Source organism: Salmo salar, chromosome 01 (genome assembly GCF_965601325.2).
Source record: "Salmo salar chromosome 01, fSalSal1, whole genome shotgun sequence".
In the NCBI taxonomy this organism is placed as follows: Eukaryota; Metazoa; Chordata; class Actinopteri; order Salmoniformes; family Salmonidae; genus Salmo; species Salmo salar.
In genome coordinates, this window is record NC_138291.1 from 88,893,820 (window position 1) to 88,912,683 (window position 18,864).

At 44.7% G+C, this 18,864-nt stretch overlaps 1 protein-coding gene across 4 annotated transcripts in view; it reads right to left on the reverse strand.

The window, feature by feature from the left end:
- Positions 1 to 18,864, reverse strand: part of LOC106609079 (C-Jun-amino-terminal kinase-interacting protein 4) — a 63,265-nt gene that overhangs the window by 20,724 nt on the left and 23,677 nt on the right. For 2 of the 4 annotated variants that reach the window (XM_082977730.1, XM_014207478.3), the window contains exon 5: positions 3,461 to 3,605. In XM_082977730.1, the coding sequence (XP_082833856.1) occupies positions 3,461 to 3,605 (145 nt within the window). Of the gene's footprint in view, positions 1 to 3,460; positions 3,606 to 15,251; positions 15,960 to 18,864 lie in introns of those variants that run through there. The other 2 variants (XM_082977740.1, XM_082977742.1) reach the window with 2 other exon arrangements.

Below are 18,864 nucleotides of genomic sequence, written 5' to 3' on the forward strand. Positions count from 1 at the left end.
GAAAAAAAATAAGCAAACACTTTTGGCGAACACCAAAAAGGCATGTGGGAGACTCTCCAAATATATGGAAGAAGGTACTCTGGTCAGATGAGACTAAAATGTCGCTTTTTGGCCATCAAGGAAAACACCATGTCTGGCGCAAATCCAACACCTCTCATCACACCGAGAACACTATCCCCACAGTGAAGCATGGTGGTGGCAGCATCATGCTGTGGGGATGTTTTCATTGGCAGGGACTGGGAAACTGGTCAGAATTGAAGGAATGATGGATGTCGCTAAATTCAGGTAAATTCTTGAGGGAAACCCGTTTCAGTCTTCCAGAGATTTGAGACTAGAACGGACGTTCACCTTCCAGCAGGACAATGACCCTAAGCATACTGCTAAAGCAACACTCGAGTGGTTTAAGGGGAAATATTTGAATATCTTGGAATGGCCTAGTCAAAGCCCAGACCTCAATCCAGCAGAACCCATCCAACTTGAAAGAGCTTGAAGAATGGGCAAAAATCCCAATGGCTAGATGAGCCAAACTTAGAGACATACCCCAAGAGAATTGCAGCTGTAATTGCTGCAGAAGGTGGCTCTACAAAGTATTGACTTTGGGGGTGGGGGTGAATAGTTATGCACGCTCAAGTTCAGTTTTTGTCTTATTTCTTGTTTGTTTCACCAAAAATATTTTGCATCTTCAAAGTGGTAGGCATATTGGTGTAAATCACATGATACATGCCCGCCAAAAAAATAATTTTAATTTCAGGTTGTAAGGCAACAAAATAGGAAAAATGCCAAGAGGGGTGAATATTTTTGCCAGTCACTGTAGGCGTAAAGGCCCATTATCAGCAACCATCACTTCTGTGTTCCAATGGCACGTTGTGTTAGCTAATCCAAGTTGATCATGTTTAAAGTCTAACTGATCATTAAAAAAACATTTTGCAATTATGTTAGCACAGCTGAAAACGGTTGTGCTGTTAAAGAAGCAATAAAACTGGCCTTCTTTAGACTAGTTGAGTATCTGGAGCATTAGCATTTGTGGGTTCGATTACAGGCTCAAAATGGCCAGAAACAAATAACTTTCTTCAACAACTCGTCAGTCTATTCTTGTTCTGAGAAATGAAGGCTATTGCCAGTTTGAGAAACGGATGCCTCAAGTCCTCAACTGAAGATCTCGTACAACGCTGTGTACTACTCCCTTCACAGAACAGCGCAAACTGGTTCTAACCAGAACAGAAAGAGTGGGAACTGGCAGCTTCATTAAACAGTACCCGCAAAACACCAGTCTCAACATCAACAGTGAAGAGGCGACTCCAGGATGCTGGCCTTCTAGGCAGAGTTGCAAAGAAAAAGCCATATCTCAGGCTGGCCAATAAAAAGAAAAGATTAAGATGGGCAAAAGAACACAGACAGAGAAAGAGACAGAGAAACTATGCCTAGAAGGCCAGCATCTTGGCAATTTCTCGCATGGAATAGTTGCAGTTGCAAACCGTAGTCTGGCTTTTTTATGGTGGTTTTTGAGCAGTGGCTTCTTCCTTGCTGAGCGGCCTTTCAGGTTATGTCAATATAGGACTCGTTTTACTGTGGATAGAGATACTTTTGTACCCGTTTCCTCCAGCATCTTCACAAGGTTCTGTGCTGTTGTTCTGGGATTGATTTGCACATTCTTGCACCTAAGTACGTTCATCACTAGGAGACAGAATGCGTCTCCCTTCCTGAGCGGTATGACGGCTGCGTGGTCCCATGGTGTTTATACTTGCGTACTATTGTTTGTACACATGGACGTGGTACCTTCAGGCCTTTGGAAATTGCTCACAAGGATGAACCAGACTTGTGGAGGTCCACCATTTTTTTTCTTAGGTCTTGGTTGATTTTTGATTTTTCCCATGATGTCAAGCAAAGACGCACTGCGTTTGAAGGTAGGCCTTGAAATACATCCACAGGTACACCTCCAATTGACTCAAATGAAGTCAATTAGCCTATCAGAAGCTTCTAAAGACATGACATCATTATCTGGAATTTCCAAAGCTGTTTAAAGGCACAGTCAACTTAGTGTATGTAAACGTCTGACCCACTGGAATTGTGATACAGTGAATTATAAGTGAAATAACCTGTTTGTAAACAATTGCTGGAAAAATGACTTGTGTCATGCACAAAGTAAATGTCCTAACCGACCTGCCAAAACTAAGGTTTGTTAACAATACATTTGTGGAGTGGTTGAAGTACTGAAAACAAATCCTATGGGAAACACTGGTTTGTGTGCAAACTTGAGACAGATCGAATCGGCGGGGGAGAGGGAGAAAGAGAGAGTGGGAGAGGGGGGAGGAGTGTAACCAAAAACTGTAAATCTTTTGGAAATGTCGAATCGGAGGTGTCACACAAAGGCATCCCTGTGAGTCTGAAGTGTGGGAGCCTGATGAAAAGGCTGTGTGTGTGTGCTAAAAACTCAGCGTGAGAGATCCACAGTGACACCTCTATTGTGCCAGAGGCATCTAAAGTGAGAAAGAGACAGTTTAGTGGGATCAGGGATAAAGAAAGCAAAGGTTTGATAGAGAGAAGGGAGGAGGATTTTGTAGAAAATATGATTTAGCAGCAGCCAGGACTGAGCTTCAACATAAGTAGATGAAACTTAAGTGCCAGTCCTATATCTTACGTCAAATGTTGTCTTGCAACTTCTGACATGAAAGACCCCTCTTCCTGGTACCTGAATCATTCCATTTGCCCCCCGTGTAGAAAAATATCACAACAAATGAATACTTCAAATCAGCCCATCATGAATGAGTATTCATGATAGAACCTTTCTCACAGCGTGGTTTCTATGGGCAACAGTGGGGAGGTTCTAGCGTGGCCCCGGCAGAAAGCAGTCCTTCCGTCTGCTCAGACACTCTGTCCTGTTTCTCTGTTAGACTCTTCCCCTCTTCTCTCGCTCCTCTGTTCCCCTCTACCCCTGTTCTCTCCCTCTCTCCTCTGTTCTACTCTTCCCCTGCTCCTGGCCCCAAATGGTACCACTTCCTCTCTCTCCATGGGCCCTCAGCCACACACAGACACACTCTTACCCCACCCCCCTGCTTAGGCATTCCAGGCACACTGATTCAAGTCTCCCTCTCAATTGTGCTTTGGTACTGCAGACGCACTGAATCAAGCTTCCTTTTCAATAAGCCTTCCCATCCTTCGGCAGAGTGACGGGTTGAAAGCGTATGTTTCCACAAAGACACAGAGTATCTACTCTGGGCCAAATTACCCCTGCCTTACGTCACCCCTCAGAGTTCTGGGAAATACTAAGAGGAGAGCAGGCATGGGGGATGGTCAGGTCTGAGGGTACGGTCATTCATCTTAGATTGCAGAATTAAACCACCGAGTACACTTTGTACTCACACAGTGAATTTGTGAAAAGTCTGTCCAAAACAGTGGCTGCATGTTAGAACAATGTTGGCATCTGAGAAAAGCGATTGACAGGTGGGAAGTAGATTGTTACCTTAAGGCTGGTGTTGGAGTGAGGGTGGCTCAGGTCGTTATATCTCCAGGATTCAGACGGCGTTTCCACAGTTTCCCTCTGCGGGTCAGGGGTCAAATCACTTCCTGGTAACTGGAATAACCCCATGGAGATGGGACGTTCCTTCCTGGATTCAGAGAAAGAAGAGGGGGAGGAATAAAGACGGGGAGAAGAGATGGATTGTTGGTCACATCTCCATAGGGTCATTTTTTCCCCTTATTTGCACTTTGTGTGAGTCATTGAGCTATGAACTTAAATCCGTTTTCATCTCATTTCTACTAGAGGTTGACCGATTATGATTTTTCCATGCCGATTCCGATTATTGGAGGACCCACAAAAACCCGATACCGATTAATCTGCCGATTTTTATATATATACAGTGAGGGAAAAAAGTATTTGATCCCCTGCTGATTTTGTACATTTGCCCACTGACAAAGAAACGATCAGCCTATAATTTTAATGTTAGGTTTATTTGAACAGTGAGAGACAGAATAACAAAAAAATCCAGAAAAAAAACGCATGTCAAAATTGTTATAAATTGAATTGCATTTTAATGAGGGAAATAAGTATTTGACCCCTCTGCAAAACATGATGGCAATCACAGAGGTCAGACGTTTCTTGTAGTTGGCCACCAGGTTTGCACACATCTCAGGAGGGATTTTGTCCCACTCATCTTTGCAGATCTTCTCCAAGTCATTAAGGTTTCGAGGCTGACGTTTGGCAACTCGAACCTTCAGCTCCCTCCACAGATTTTCTATGGGATTAAGGTCTGGAGACTGGCTAGGCCACTCCAGGACCTTAATCTGTTATGGCTAGGGGGCAGTATTTTCACGGCTGGATAAAAAAACGTACCCGCTTTAATCTGGTTACTACTCCTGCCCAGTAACTAAAATATGCATATAATTATTGGCTTTGGATAGAAAACACTCCAAAGTTTCTAAAACTGTTTGAATGGTGTCTGTGAGTATAACAGAACTCAAATGGCAGGTCAAAACCTGAGAGATTCCTTTACAGGAAGTGGCCTGTCTGACCATTTCTTGAACTTCTTTGCCATCTCTATCTTTTACAAAGGATCTCTGCTCTAACGTGACACTTCCTATGTCTTCCATAGGCTCTCAGAGCCCGGGAAAAAAACAGAATGTCGTCATCCCAGCCCCAGGCTGAAACACATTATCGCCTTTCTCAAGTGGCCGATCAAGGGACTGTGGGCTTAGGCGCGTGCCCTGGCCGCCCCCGTCTTTGTGATTTTTCCTCTGTTTGCCGAAAAGGAGATTCCCGGTCGGAATATTATAGCTTTTTTACGAGATAAATTGCATAAAAATTGATTTTAAACAGCGGTTGACATGCTTCGAAGTACGGTAATGGAATATTTAGAATTTTTTTGTCACGAATTGCGCCATGCGTGCGACCCTGATTTACCATTTCGGATAGTTTCTGGAACGCACGAACAAAAACGGCGCTATTCGGATATAACGATGGATTATTTGGGACCAAACCAACATTTGTTATTGAAGTAGCAGTCCTGGGAGTGCATTCTGACGAAGACAACAAAAGGTAATCAAACTTTTATAATAGTAAATCTGATTTTGGTGAAGGCTAAACTGGCCAGGTGTCTAAATAGCTAGCCCGTGATGGCTGGGCTATGTACTTAGAATATTGCAAAATGTGCTTTCACCAAAAAGCTATTTTAAAATCGGACATATCGAGTGCATAGAGGAGTTCTGTATCTATAATTCTTAAAATAATTGTTCTGCTTTTTGTGAACGTTTATCGTGAGTAATTTAGTAAATTGTTAGTAAATTCCCCGGAAGTTTGCGGGGGGTATGCTAGTTCGGAACATCACATGCTAATGTAAAAAGCTGTTTTTTGATATAAATATGAACTTGATTGAACAAAACATGCATGTATTGTATAACATAATGTCCTAGATGTGTCATCTGATGAAGATCATCAAAGGTTAGTGCTGCATTTAGCTGTCTTCTGGGTTTTTGTGACATTATATGCTAGCTTGATTAATGGGTGTCTGATTATTTCTGGCTGGGTAGTCTGCTGACATAATCTAATGTTTTGCTTTCGCTGTAAAGCCTTTTTGAAATCGGACAGTGTGGTTAGATAAAGGAGAGTCTTGTCTTTAAAATGCTGTGAAATAGTCATATGTTTGAAAAATGGAAGTTTTTGTATTTTTGAGGAATTTGTAATTCGCGCCACGCCTATCATTGGATATTGGAGCAGGTGTTCCGCTAGCGGAACGTCTAGACGTAAGAGGTTAATGTGCTTCTTCTTGAGCCACTCCTTTGTTGCCTTGGCCGTGTGTTTTGGGTCATTGTCATGCTGGAATACCCATCCACGACCCATTTTCAATGACCTGGCTAAGGGAAGGAGGTTCTCACCCAAGATTTGACGGTACATGGCCCCGTCCATCGTCCCTTTGATGCGGTGAAGTTGTCCTGTCCCCTTAGCAGAAAAACATCCCCAAAGCATAATGTTTCCACCTCCATGTTTGACGGTGGGGATGGTGTTCTTGGGGTCATAGGCATCATTCCTCCTCCTCCAAACACGGCGAGTTGAGTTGATGCCAAAGAGCTCCATTTTGGTCTCATCTGACCACAACACTTTCACCCAGTTGTCCTCTGAATCATTCAATGTTCATTGGCAAACTTCAGACGGGCATGTATATGTGCTTTCTTGAGCAGGGGGACCTTGCGGGCGCTGCAGGATTTCAGTCCTTCACGGCGCAGTGTGTTACCAATTGTTTTCTTGGTGAATATGGTCCCAGCTGCCTTGAAATCATTGACAAGATCCTCCCGTGTAGTTCTGGGCTGATTCCTCACCTTTCTCATGATCATTGCAACTCCACAAGGTGAGATCTTGCATGGAGCCCCAAACCGAGGGAGATTGACAGTTCTTTTGTGTTTCTTCCATTTGCGAATAATCGCACCAACTGTTGTCACCTTCTCACCAAGCTGCTTGGCGATGGTCTTGTAGCCCATTCCAGCCTTGTGTAGGTCTACAATCTTGTCCCTGACATCCTTGGAGAGCTCTTTGGTCTTGGCCATGGTGAGAGTTTGGAATCTGATTGATTGCTTCTGTGGACAGGTGTCTTTTATACAGGTAACAAACTGAGATTAGGAGCACTCCCTTTAAGAGTGTGCTCCTAATCTCAGCTCGTTACCTATATAAAAGACACCTGGGAGCCAGAAATCTTTCTGATTGAGAGGGGGTCAAATACTTATTTCCCTCATTAAACTGCAAATCAATTTATAACATTTTTGACATGCGTTTTTCTGGATTTTTTGTTGTTATTCTGTCTCTCACTTTTCAAATAAACCTACCATTAAAATTATAGACTGCTCATTTCTTTGTCAGTGGGCAAACGTACAAAATCAGCAGGGGATCAAATACTTTTTTCCCCCTCACTGTATGTATTTGTAATAATGACAACTACAACAACACCGAATAAACAATGAACACTTATTTTAACTTAATATAATACATAAATAAAATAAATGTAGTCTCAAATAAATAATGAAACATGTTCAATTTGGTTTAAATAATGCAACAACGCAGTGTAGGAGAAGAAAGTACAAGTGCAATATGTGCCATGTAAAAAAGCTAACGTTTAAGTTCCTTGCTCAGAACATATGAAAGCTGGTGGTTCCATTTAACATGAGTCTTCCATATTCCAATATCTCTCTCATCATCACTCAATGCCAAGGTTTACCTCCACTGTATTCAAATCCTACCATACCTTTGTCTGTACATTATACCTTGAAGCTATTTTATCGCCCCCAGAAACCTGCTCCTTTAACTCTCTATTCTGGACGTCATAGACGACCAATTCTCATAGCTTTTAGCCGTACCCTTATCCTACTCCTCCGGTGATGTAGAGGTGAATCCAGGCCCTGCAGTGCCTAGCTCTACTCCTATTCCCCAGGCGCTCTCTTTTGATGACTTCTGTAACCGTAATAGCCTTGGTTTCATGCATGTTAACATTAGAAGCCTTCTCCCTAAGTTTGTTTTATTCACTGCTTTAGCACACTCTGCCAACCCGGATGTCCTAGCCGTGTCTGAATCCTGGCTTAGGAACACCACCAAAAACTCTAAAATCTTCATCCCTAACTACAACATTTTCAGACAAGATAGAACGGGCCAAAGGGGGCGGTGTTGCAATCTACTGCAGAGATAGCCTGCAGAGTTCTGTCCTACTACCCAGGTCTGTACCCAAACAATTTGAACTTCTACTTTTAAAAATCCATCTCTCTAAAAACAAGTCTCTCACCGTTGCCGCCTGCTATAGACCACCCTCTACCCCCAGCTGTGCTCTGGACACCATATGTGAACTGATTGCCCCCCCCATCTATCTTCAGAGCTCGTGCTGCTAGGTGACCTAAACTGGGACATGCTTAACACCCCAGCCATCCTACAATCTAAGCTTGATGCCCTCAATCTCACACAAATTATCAATGAACCTACCAGGTACCACCCCAAAGCCGTAAACAAGGGCACCCTCATAGATATCATCCTAACCAACTTGCCCTCTAAATACACCTCTGCTGTTCTCAACCAAGATCTCAGCGATCACTGCCTCATTGCCTGCATCCGTAATGGGTCAGGGGTCAAACGACCTCCACTCATCACTGTCAAACGCTCCCTGAAACGTTTCAGCGAGCAAGCCTTTCTAATCGACCTGGCCCGGGTATCCTGGAAGGATATTGAACTCATCCCGTCAGTAGAGGATGCCTGGTTATTTTTTTAAATGCCTTTCTCACCATCTTAAATAAGCATGCCCCATTCAAGAAATGTAGAACCAAGAACAGATATAGCCCTTGGTTCTCTCCAGACCCGACTGCCCTTAACCAACACAAAAACATCCTGTGGCGTTCTGCATTAGCATCAAACCGCCCCCGTGATATGCAACTTTTCAGGGAAGTTAAAAACCAATATACACAGGCAGAAAAGCCAAGGCTAGCTTTTTCAAGCAGAAATTTGCTTCCTGCAACACAAACTCAAAAAAGTTCTGAGACACTGTAAAGTCCATGGAGAATAAGAACACCTCCTCCCAGCTGCCCACTGCACTGAGGATAGGAAACTCTGTCACCTCCGATAAATCCACTATAATTGAGAATTTCAAGAAGCATTTTTCTACGGCTGGCCATGCTTTCCACCTGGCTACCCCTACCGCGGTCAACAGCACTGCACCCCCCCACAGCTACTCGCCCAAGCCTTACCCATTTCTCCTTCTCCCAAATCCAGTCAGCTGATGTTCTGAAAGAGCTGCAAGATCTGGACCCCTACAAATCAGCCGGGCTAGACAATCTGGACCCTTTCTTTCTAAAATAATCTGCCGAAATTGTTGCAACACCTATTACTAGCCTGTTCAACCTCTTTCGTGTCGTCTGAGATTCCAAAAGATTGGAAAGCTGCTGCTGTCATCCCCCTCTTCAAAGGAGGGGACACTCTTGACCCAAACTGCTACAGACCTATATCTATCCTACCCTGCCTTTCTAAGTTCTTCGAAAGCCAAGTCAACAAACAAATTACCGACCATTTCGAATCCCACAGCACCTTCTCCGCTATGCAATCTGGTTTCAGAGCTGGTCATGGGTGCACCTCAGCCACGCTCAAGGTCCAAAACGATATTGTAACCGCCATCGATAAGAAACAATACTGTGCTGCCGTATTCATTGACCTGGCCAAGGCTTTCGACTTTGTCAATCACCACATCCTCATCGGCAGACTCAATAGCTTTGGTTTCTCAAATGATTGCCTCGCCTGGTTCACCAACTACTTCTCTGATAGAGTTCAATGTGTCAAATCGGATGGCCTGTTGTCCGGGCCTCTGGTAGTCTCTATGGGGGTGCCACAGGGTTCAATTCTTGGGCCAACTCGTTTCTCTGTATACATCAATGATGTCGCTCTTGCTGCTGGTGATTCTCTGATCCACCTCTACGCAGACGACACCATTCTGTATACTTCTGGCCCTTCTTTGGACACTGTTAACAACCCTCCAGACGAGCTTCAATGCCATACAACTCTCCTTCCGTGGCCTCCAACTGCTCTTAAATACAAGTAAAACTAAATGCATGCTCTTCAACCGATCACTGCCTGCACCTGCCCGCCCGTCCAGCATCACTACTCTGGACGGTTCTGACTTAGGTATTTGTAGTTGTCCACATATTCTAGGTGTCTGGTTAGACTGTAAACTCTCCTTCCAGACTCACATCAAACATCTCCAATCCAAAGTTAAATCTAGAATTGGCTTCCTATTTCGCAAAACAAAGCATCCTTCACTCATGCTGCCAAACATACCCTCGTAAAACTGACCATCCTACCGATCCTCGACTTCGGCTACGTCATTTACAAAATAGCCTCCAATACCCTACTCAATAAACGGGATGCAGTCTTTCACAGTGCCATCCGTTTTGTCACCAAAGCCCCATATACTACCCACCACTGCGACCTGTATGCTGTCGTTGGCTGGCCCTCGCTTCATACTCGTCGCCAAACCCACTGGCTCCAGGTCATTTACAAGACCTTGCTAGGTAAAGTCCCCCCTTATCTCCGCTCACTCTGAGATTAAGTAGGCTACTATGTTGAGCTCCTATTGCACAGCAATACTGTAGCCTACCCATACTGGGCAGCACCCACCTGTAGCACGCGCTCCAGCAGGTATATCTCTCTGGTCACCCCCAAAGCCAATACCTCCTTTGGCCGTCTCTCCTTCCAGTTCTCTGCTGCCAATGACTGGAACGAACTACAAAAATCTCTGAAACTGGAAACACTTATCTCCCTCACTAGCTTTAAGCACCAGCTGTCAGAGCAGCTCACAGATCACTGCACATAGCCCATCTATAATTTAGCCCAAACAACTACGTCTTCCCCTACTGTATTTATTTATTTTGCTCCTTTGCAACCCATTATTTCTATTTCTACTTTGCACTTTCTTCCACTACAAATCTGCCATTCCAGTGTTTTACTTGCTATATTGTATTTCCTTTGCCACCATGGACTTTTTTGCCTTTAATTCCCTTATTTCACTTCATTTGCTCACATTGTACATATATAGACTTATTTTTCTACTGTATGTTTGTTTTACTCCATGTGTAACTCTGTGTAGTTGTATGTGTCGAACTGCTTTGCTTTATCTTGGCCAGGTCGCAATTGTAAATGAGAACTTGTTCTCAACTTGCCTACCTGGTTAAATAAAGGTGAAATAAAAAAATCCCAGTTAAGTTTTAGGTTGTCATTATTATAGGCATTATGACGCGTCAACTATTATTGTATTTTATATACACCTTTGACTATTGGATGTTCTTATAGGCACTATGTATTGCCAGCCTAATCTCGGAAGTTGATAGGCTTCAAGTCATAAACAGCGCTGTGCTTCAAGCATTGCTAAGAGCTGCTGGCAAACGCAGGAAAGCGCCGTTTGATTTAATGGTTACGAGCCTGCTGCTGCCTTCCACCGCTCAGTCAGACTGCTCAGTCAGACTGCTCTATCAAATCATAGACATAATTATAATATAAACACAGAAATACGAGCCTTAGGTCATTAATATGGTCAAATCCGGAAACTATCATTTCGTAATCAAAAAGTTTATTCTTTCATTGAAATATGGAACCGTTCCGTATTTTATTGAACGGGTGGCAACCCTAAGTCTAAATATTGCTGTTACATTGCACAACCTTCAATGTTATGTTGTAATTCTGTAAAATTCTGGCAAATTAATTATGGTCTTTGTTAGGAAGAAATGGTCTTCAGACAGTTCCCAACGAGCCAGGCGGCCCAAACTGCTGCATATACCCTGACTCTGCTTGCACTGAATGCAAGAGAAGTGATACAATTTCCCTAGTTAATATTGCCTGCTAACATGAATTTCTTTTAACTAAATATGCAGGTTTAAAAAAATATACTTGTGTATTGATTTTAAGAAAGGCATTGATGTTTATGGTTAGGTACATTGGTGCAACGATAGTGCTTATTTCGCAAATGCGCTTTTGTTAAATTATCACCCGTTTGGCGAAGTTGAAGTAGGCTGTGATTCCATGATAAATGAACAGGCACCGCATTGATTATATGCAACGCAGGACAAGCTAGTTAAACTAATAATATCATCAACAATGTGTAGTTAACTAGTGATTATGTTAAGACTGAATGTTTTTAATAAGATAAGTTTAATGCTAGCTAGCAATTTACCTTGGCTCCTTGCAGCCACCAGGTCCTTTTGATGCTGCACTCGCGTAACAGGTGGTCAGCCTGCCATGCAGTCTCATCGTGGATTGCAATGTAATCGGCAAAATTCGGCGTCCAAAAATGGCGATTACCGATTGTTATGAAAACTTGAAATCGGCCCTAACTAATCGGCCATGCCGATTAATCGGTCAACCTCTAATTTCTACCAGCATGTCACATGTGCAACCAGAGGAAAATAAACTCTAGACCACCTTTACTCCACACACAGACGCATACAAAGCACTCCCTCCCACACCAATTGACAAATCTGACCATAATTATATACTCCTGATTCCTGCTTACAAGCTAAAAATAAAGAAGTACCAGTGACTCGCTTAATATGGAAGTGGTCAGATGACGCAGATGCTACGCTACAGGACAGTTTTGCTAGCACAGACTGGAATATGTTCCGGGATTCATCTAATGGCATTGAGGAGGATACCACCTCAGTCACCGGCTTCATCAATAAGTGCATCTACGACGTCGTCCCCACACGTGCATATCCCAACCAGAAGCCATGGATTACATGCAACATCCGCACCGAGCTAAAGGCTAGAGCTGCCGCTTTCAAGGAGGGGGACACTAATCCGGACGCTATTAGGAAATCCCGCTATGCCCTCAGACGAACCATCAAACAAGCAAAGCTTCAATACAGGACTAAGATTGAATCATACTACACTGGCTCCGACGCTCGTTGGATGTGGCAGGACTTGCAAACTATTACGGACTACAAAGGGACACCCAGCCGCAAGCTGCCCAGTGACGTGAGCCTACCAGAAAGGCTAAATGCCTTTTACGCTCGATTCAAGGCAAGCAACACTGAAGCATGCATGAGAGCACCAGCTGTTCCGGACGACTGGGTGATCACGCTCTCCCTAGCCGATGTGAGCAAGACCTTTAAAACAGGTTAAAAAAATGTATCTAATTTTTTTATTTTACCTTTAACCTTTATTTAACTAACTAATTCTTATTTTCAATGACGGCCTAGGAACAGTAGGTTAACTGCCTTGTTCAGTGGCAGACCGACAGATTTGTACCTTGTCAGCTCGGGGATTTGATCTTGCAACCTTCCGGTTACTAGAACAATGCTCTAACCACTAGGCTACCTGCTGCCGCACAAGGCTGGAGGGCCAGACGGATTACCAGGACATGTACTCAGAGCATGTCTGGACCAACTGGCAAGTGTCTCGTTGACATTTTCAACCTCTCCCTGACCAAATCTGTAATATCGACATGTTTCAAGCAGACCACCATATTCCCTGTGCCCAAGAAAGCATAGGGAACCTGCCTAAATGAATACCGCCCCGTAGCACTCACGTCGGTAGCCATTAAGTGCTTTGAAGGGCTGGTCATGGCTCACATCAACACCATCATCCCAGAAACCCTAATTCGCATACCATCAGATCCACAGATGACGCAATCTCAATCGCACTCCACGCTGCCCTCTCCCACCTGGACAAAAAGGAACACCTATGTGAGAATGCTGTTCATTGACTACAGCTCAGCATTCAAACACCACAGTGCTCACAAAACTCATCACTAAGCTAAGGACCCTGATCCTCAACACTGGGGCCCCTCAGGTGTGCCTGATTAGTCCCCTCCTATCCTCCCTGTTCACCCAAGACTGTGTGGCTAAGCACGACTCCAACACCATCATTAAGTTTGCTGACGACAAAAGTGGTAGGCCTGATCACCGACAACGATGAGGTAGCCTATAGGGAGGAGGTCAGAGACCTGGCAGTGTGGTGGCAGGACAACAACCTCTCCCTCAATGTGAGCAAGACAAAAGAGCTGATCGTGGAAGAGGATGGAAAAGGAGGGCATAACACGCCCCCATTCACATCAACGGGGCTGTAGTGGAGCGGGTCTAGAGCTTCAAGTTTCTTGGTGTTCATCTCACCAACAAACTATCATGGTCCAAACACACCAAGCCAGTCACGAAGAGGGCACGACAAAACCTTTTCCCCCTCAGGAGACTGAAAAGATTTGGCATGGGTCCCTAGATCCTAAAAAAGTTCAACAGCTGCACCATTGAGAGCATCCTGACCAGTTGCATCACCGCCTGGTATGGCAAATGCTCGGCATCCGACTAAGGCACCACAGAGGGTATTGCTTATGGCCCAGTACATCACTGGGGCCAAGCTTCCTGCCATCCAGGACCTATATACTAGGGCAAAGACTCCAGTCACCCAAGTCTTAGAGACTGTTCTCTCTGCTACCGCACGGCAAGCGGTACCGGAGCGTCAAGTCTAGGTCCAAAACGCTCCTTAACAGCTTCTACCCCCAAGCTGTAAGACTGCAAAACAATTAATCAAATGGCCACCCAGACTATTTACATTGACACACACACACACACACACACACACACACACACAGTTTGTTATCTATACATAGTCACTTTACCACTACCTATATGTACAAATTACTTAGACTACCGGAACCCCCTATATGGCCTCGTTATTTTGTTGTGTTACTTTTTATTCCATTTTTTTTTTAGTTTAGTTTATCTAGAACATATTTTCTTAACTCCATTTATTGAACTGCATTGTTGGTTAAGGGCTTGTAAGTAAGCATTTCACTGTAAGGTACCTATTGTATTCGGCACATGTGACAAATAACATTTGATTTGAAAGAGTTCCAAAAGGTATTGAAAAACCCTCCCGTGGCAATTTCTAAATACTCCAGTAAACGGTACACCGCCCAAGCCTACTTTAAACATCAATGGAAGTGGAGCTCAATATTAACCCACCCACATCAATGAGGAGCTAACAGTAAAGTACCGTAGGCAGAAACAATGGCTTCCATGTTAAAAAGAGCAAGCTGTACTTAATAGCAGCCCATAGACAATCGACACACCACTTTGGAGAGACAAAGACAGGCCTCACTGCCTGCCATTGGACATAAACTGGAGAGAAGCTTAACTAAAAATCAACTATATTTTTTCAACTCTCACAGAAATATCCTAAAACCAAAAATAGCATACAGCTGTGACAGGTCCCTCTTGTAAAGGAGATGTTTTATTTATCAAATGGGATCAACTGTATAAATAAATTATACATTAACGTAAATAATATGCAATGTTAGAATGGATGAGTGTGTCTGAGTATCTACTGTCTGAGAAGGTTCTCTCACCTGACCTACTTTCAGCCTGCAGAACCATAATGCCTGTCTGTCTGTCATAAACACAGCAACAGCATGGTAACCACATGTTAATATAATGGCAACTGGCTTTACCCCACAGGAAGTAAACAAGCAAGGGAAAGAGGGATGAGGTGGAGTTAGAGGGGTAAGCAAGCAGATAAATGTACAGGTGACTTAAGCAGAGAATGGACAGCGTGAAACAAGGAGAAGAGAGGATAAGAGGACAGAGTAGGAACAGAGAAAGAGCAGAGATGGAGAAGAGGACAGGAAGGAGAAAGAGGTAAACACACCTATCCCTTTCACAGAGAGTTACCTTCAGGAGTGAGGCGACTTAAAGTAGGCTGCGTTTCTGTCTCTCACACACACACACACACACACACACACACACACGCACAGTACCTGTTGGGTCGTGGCAGGGCGGGCAGGGCAGGGAGGCCAGTAGAGACAGAGTAGTGCACCAGCAGCAGGACAGACAGAGAGACCAGCACGGCAGAGTTAATGACCACGGCCCCCCCCACAAAGCCAAAGACAAACAACAGTATACGCCCCGGGCTCATGGCCCTCCCTGAACATGGCCCAGCGTCCCACACTGCCGGGACCAGGGGAGGGAGGCTAAAACACACGCCTCTGAAGCTTTTACACACTGTCCCTGGATCACAACGCAAAGAAGTATACTTCCCCTTGGTGTCTGTCAACAAAGTACACCTGACATACACATGGTCTGTCGCTGACTGCTGGAGTGAGAAGAATGGTCAGGTACAGGAGATCTGGTTCAGAGTAGAGCGGTCTCGAGTTATGTGAGCTCAGACCAGCAGGCCAACGAGCGACGGCCACAGAAACAACAACAGCAGCAGCAATCCCATTAGCAGCAGCGGTGGTGGCGGCAGAGAGAGACAGAGCAGCAACTGCTACTGTTGAGTGATGCCGGCTTCAGTTCAACACTACTGTGACATCATGCAGAGAGAGAGAGAGAGAGTGGACACTGGCTTCGCGGCGGTTTTCCCTTTCTCCACTCTTTGATGTATTGTATCTTCTTTCTGTCAGACGATACTCTTGCTTGTCCTTCTTTCTTTGCTAAGCTGCGACACCGCTGCCGCTGTACAGTCTAGAATTCTCGCTCTCCCCTCCCTCTTTCTCTTTCCCCCCGCCTCCCACCCCCCTTATCCCTCCCTTTCGGATGCTGAGGCAGCATTAGAGCTGGTAACATATGCCTCCTCCCAGCTCGATGCTGATTGGCTGAGCCAGGGAGAGACTGGGAGGACAAACCTGTGGATAATGGCAGCGCCTGCTACTACTGAAAGACTGGAGGGCTGCTGCCACACACATAATGTAACACCTGTGTTAGGGGAAACCGCTGAAAATCACAAATGAGTGCCTTGTGAACAAAAACAAAATGTTTAAATCTGTTTCAATCTAAAAAGCATCACAATCTGCTTTGATGTAGTGGTCAAAGTAAACATCCCTCTCTAGACCATTCAAAAACGGAGGCTTATCCAGGGTGAGACCATGACCTCTTTTCACTTCCGTTTCACTCACTAGTCTGATCTGCTCAGCAGACTAACACACTACAGCTCTGAATCCCTCTAATCATCACACTGAGATTACTGCAGCTGACAACTTCTGGCTGGTTTATATACACAACATAATAGTCCCACTCAATCTCTATATCCCAATCTCCTCTTCATCCTCCTCCACTCCCTTCAACTCAGATCCACTAAAATGTCATCACCTATCCTCTCCTCTTTTGCCTGCCCTCTCCCTCTGCTCTGCCCATCCCATCCCCTCCTCGCTTGCCCTCTCCCCATCCCCTCTCCCATTTCCTTGCCTGCCCTCTCCGCTCTTCTTTTCTCCATCAGGTGCTGACCTACATTGAACTGCCTGTGGAGAGCAGCAAGCATAGGAGTGTTGCCTGAAGTGATGAAGCACCTCACATCAACTTACTCTCTCAGGGTGAGGAGCCAACTATGCCAATGAATCTTGATGTGCTATACTGATACGGACACTGTATACTAAAATACAAAAACACACACGCTACCCAGGATGTACTGGCCACAAACCAGCAGTGTATTTGGGAAACACTGCTATATGATACTGTACACGCAGTGATTTTGGCATGGGACTTTGATAGTTGTATACAGTACCAGTCAAAAGTTTGGACACACCTACTCATTCAAGGGTTTTTCTTTATTTTTACTATTTTATACATTGTAGAATAGTGAAGATATCAAAACTAGGAAATAACACATATGGAATCATGTAGTAACTAAAAACAAAGTGTTAAACAAATCAAAATAAACTCAGCAAAAAAAGAAAAGTCCTCTCACTGTCAACTGCGTTTATTTTCAGCAAACTTAACATGTGTAAATATTTCTATGAACATAACAAGATTCAACAGACAAACTGAACAAGTTCCACAGACATGTGACTAACAGAAATTGAATAATGTGTCCCTGAACAAAGGGGGGGGTCAAAATCAAAAGTAACAGTCAATGCAGCTGGTGGCCACACCAGATACTAAGTACTGCAGTACATCTCCTCCTCATGGACTGCACCAGATTTGCCAGTTGTTGCTTTGAGATGTTACCCCACTCTTCTACCAAGGCACCTGCAAGTTCCCGGACATTTCTGGGAGAAATGGCCCAAGCCCTCACCCTCCGATCCAACAGGTCCCAGACGTGCTCAATGGGATTGAGATCCGGGCTCTTCGCTGGCCATGGCAGAACACTGACATTCCTGTCTTGCAGGAAATCACGCACAGAGCGAGCAGTATGGCTGGTGGCATTGTCATGCTGGAGGGTCATGTCAGGATGAGCCTACAGGAAGGGCACCACATGAGGGAGGAGGATGTCTTCCCTGTAATGCAGTGTTTAGATTGCCTGCAATGACAAGCTCAGTCCGATGATGCTGTGACACACGGCCCCAGACCATGACGGACCCTCCACCTCCAAATTGATCCCACTCCAGAGTACAGGCCTCGGTGTAACGCTCATTCCTTCAACGATAAACGCGAATCCAACCATCAACCCTGGTGAGACAAAACCGCGACTCGTCAGTGAAGAGCACTTTTTGCCAGTCCTGTCTGATCCAGCGACAGCAGGTTTGTGCCCATAGGCGACGTTGTTGCCGGTAATGTCTGGTGAGGAACTGCCTTACAACAGGCCTGCAAGCCCCCAGTCCAGCCTCTGAGCCTATTGCGGACAGTCTGAGCACTGATGGAGGGATTGTGCATTCTTGGTGTAACTCAGGCAGTTGTTGCCATCCTGTCCCGCAAGTGTAATGTTCAGATGTATCGATCCTGTGCAGGTGTTGTTACACGTGGTATGCCACTGCAAGGACGATCAGCTGTCCGTCCTGTCTCCCTGTAGCGCCGTCTTAGGCGTCTCACAGTACAGACATTGCAATTTATTGCCCTGGCCATATCTGCAGTCCTCATGCCTCCTTGCAGCATGCCTAAGGCACGTTCACGCTGATGAGCAGGGACCCTCGGCATCTTTCTTTTGCCGTTTTTCAGAGTCAGTAGAAAGTCCTCTTTAGTGTTATAAGTTTTCATAACTGTGACCTTAATTGCCTACCGTCTGTAAGCTGTTAGTGTCTTAACGACCGGTCCACAGGTGCATGTTCATTAATTGTTTATGATTCATTGAACAATCATGGGAAACAGTGTTTAAACCCTTTACAATGAAGATCTGTGAAGCTATGTAAGTCGCTCTGGATAAGAGCGTCTGCTAAATGTCTAAAATGTAAATGTAAAATGTCTATGGTAACCATGCTGGTTAAGTGTGCCTTGAATTCTAAATAAATGACAGACAGTGTCACCAGCAAAACACCCCCACAACGTCACACCTCCTCCTCCATGCTTCACGGTGGGAACCACACATGCGCAGATCATCCGTTCACCTACTCTGCGTCTCACAAAGACACGGCAGTTAGAACCAAAAATCTCCAATTTGGACTCATCAGACCAAAGGACAGATTTCCACCGGTCTAATGTCCATTGCTCATTTTTCTTGGC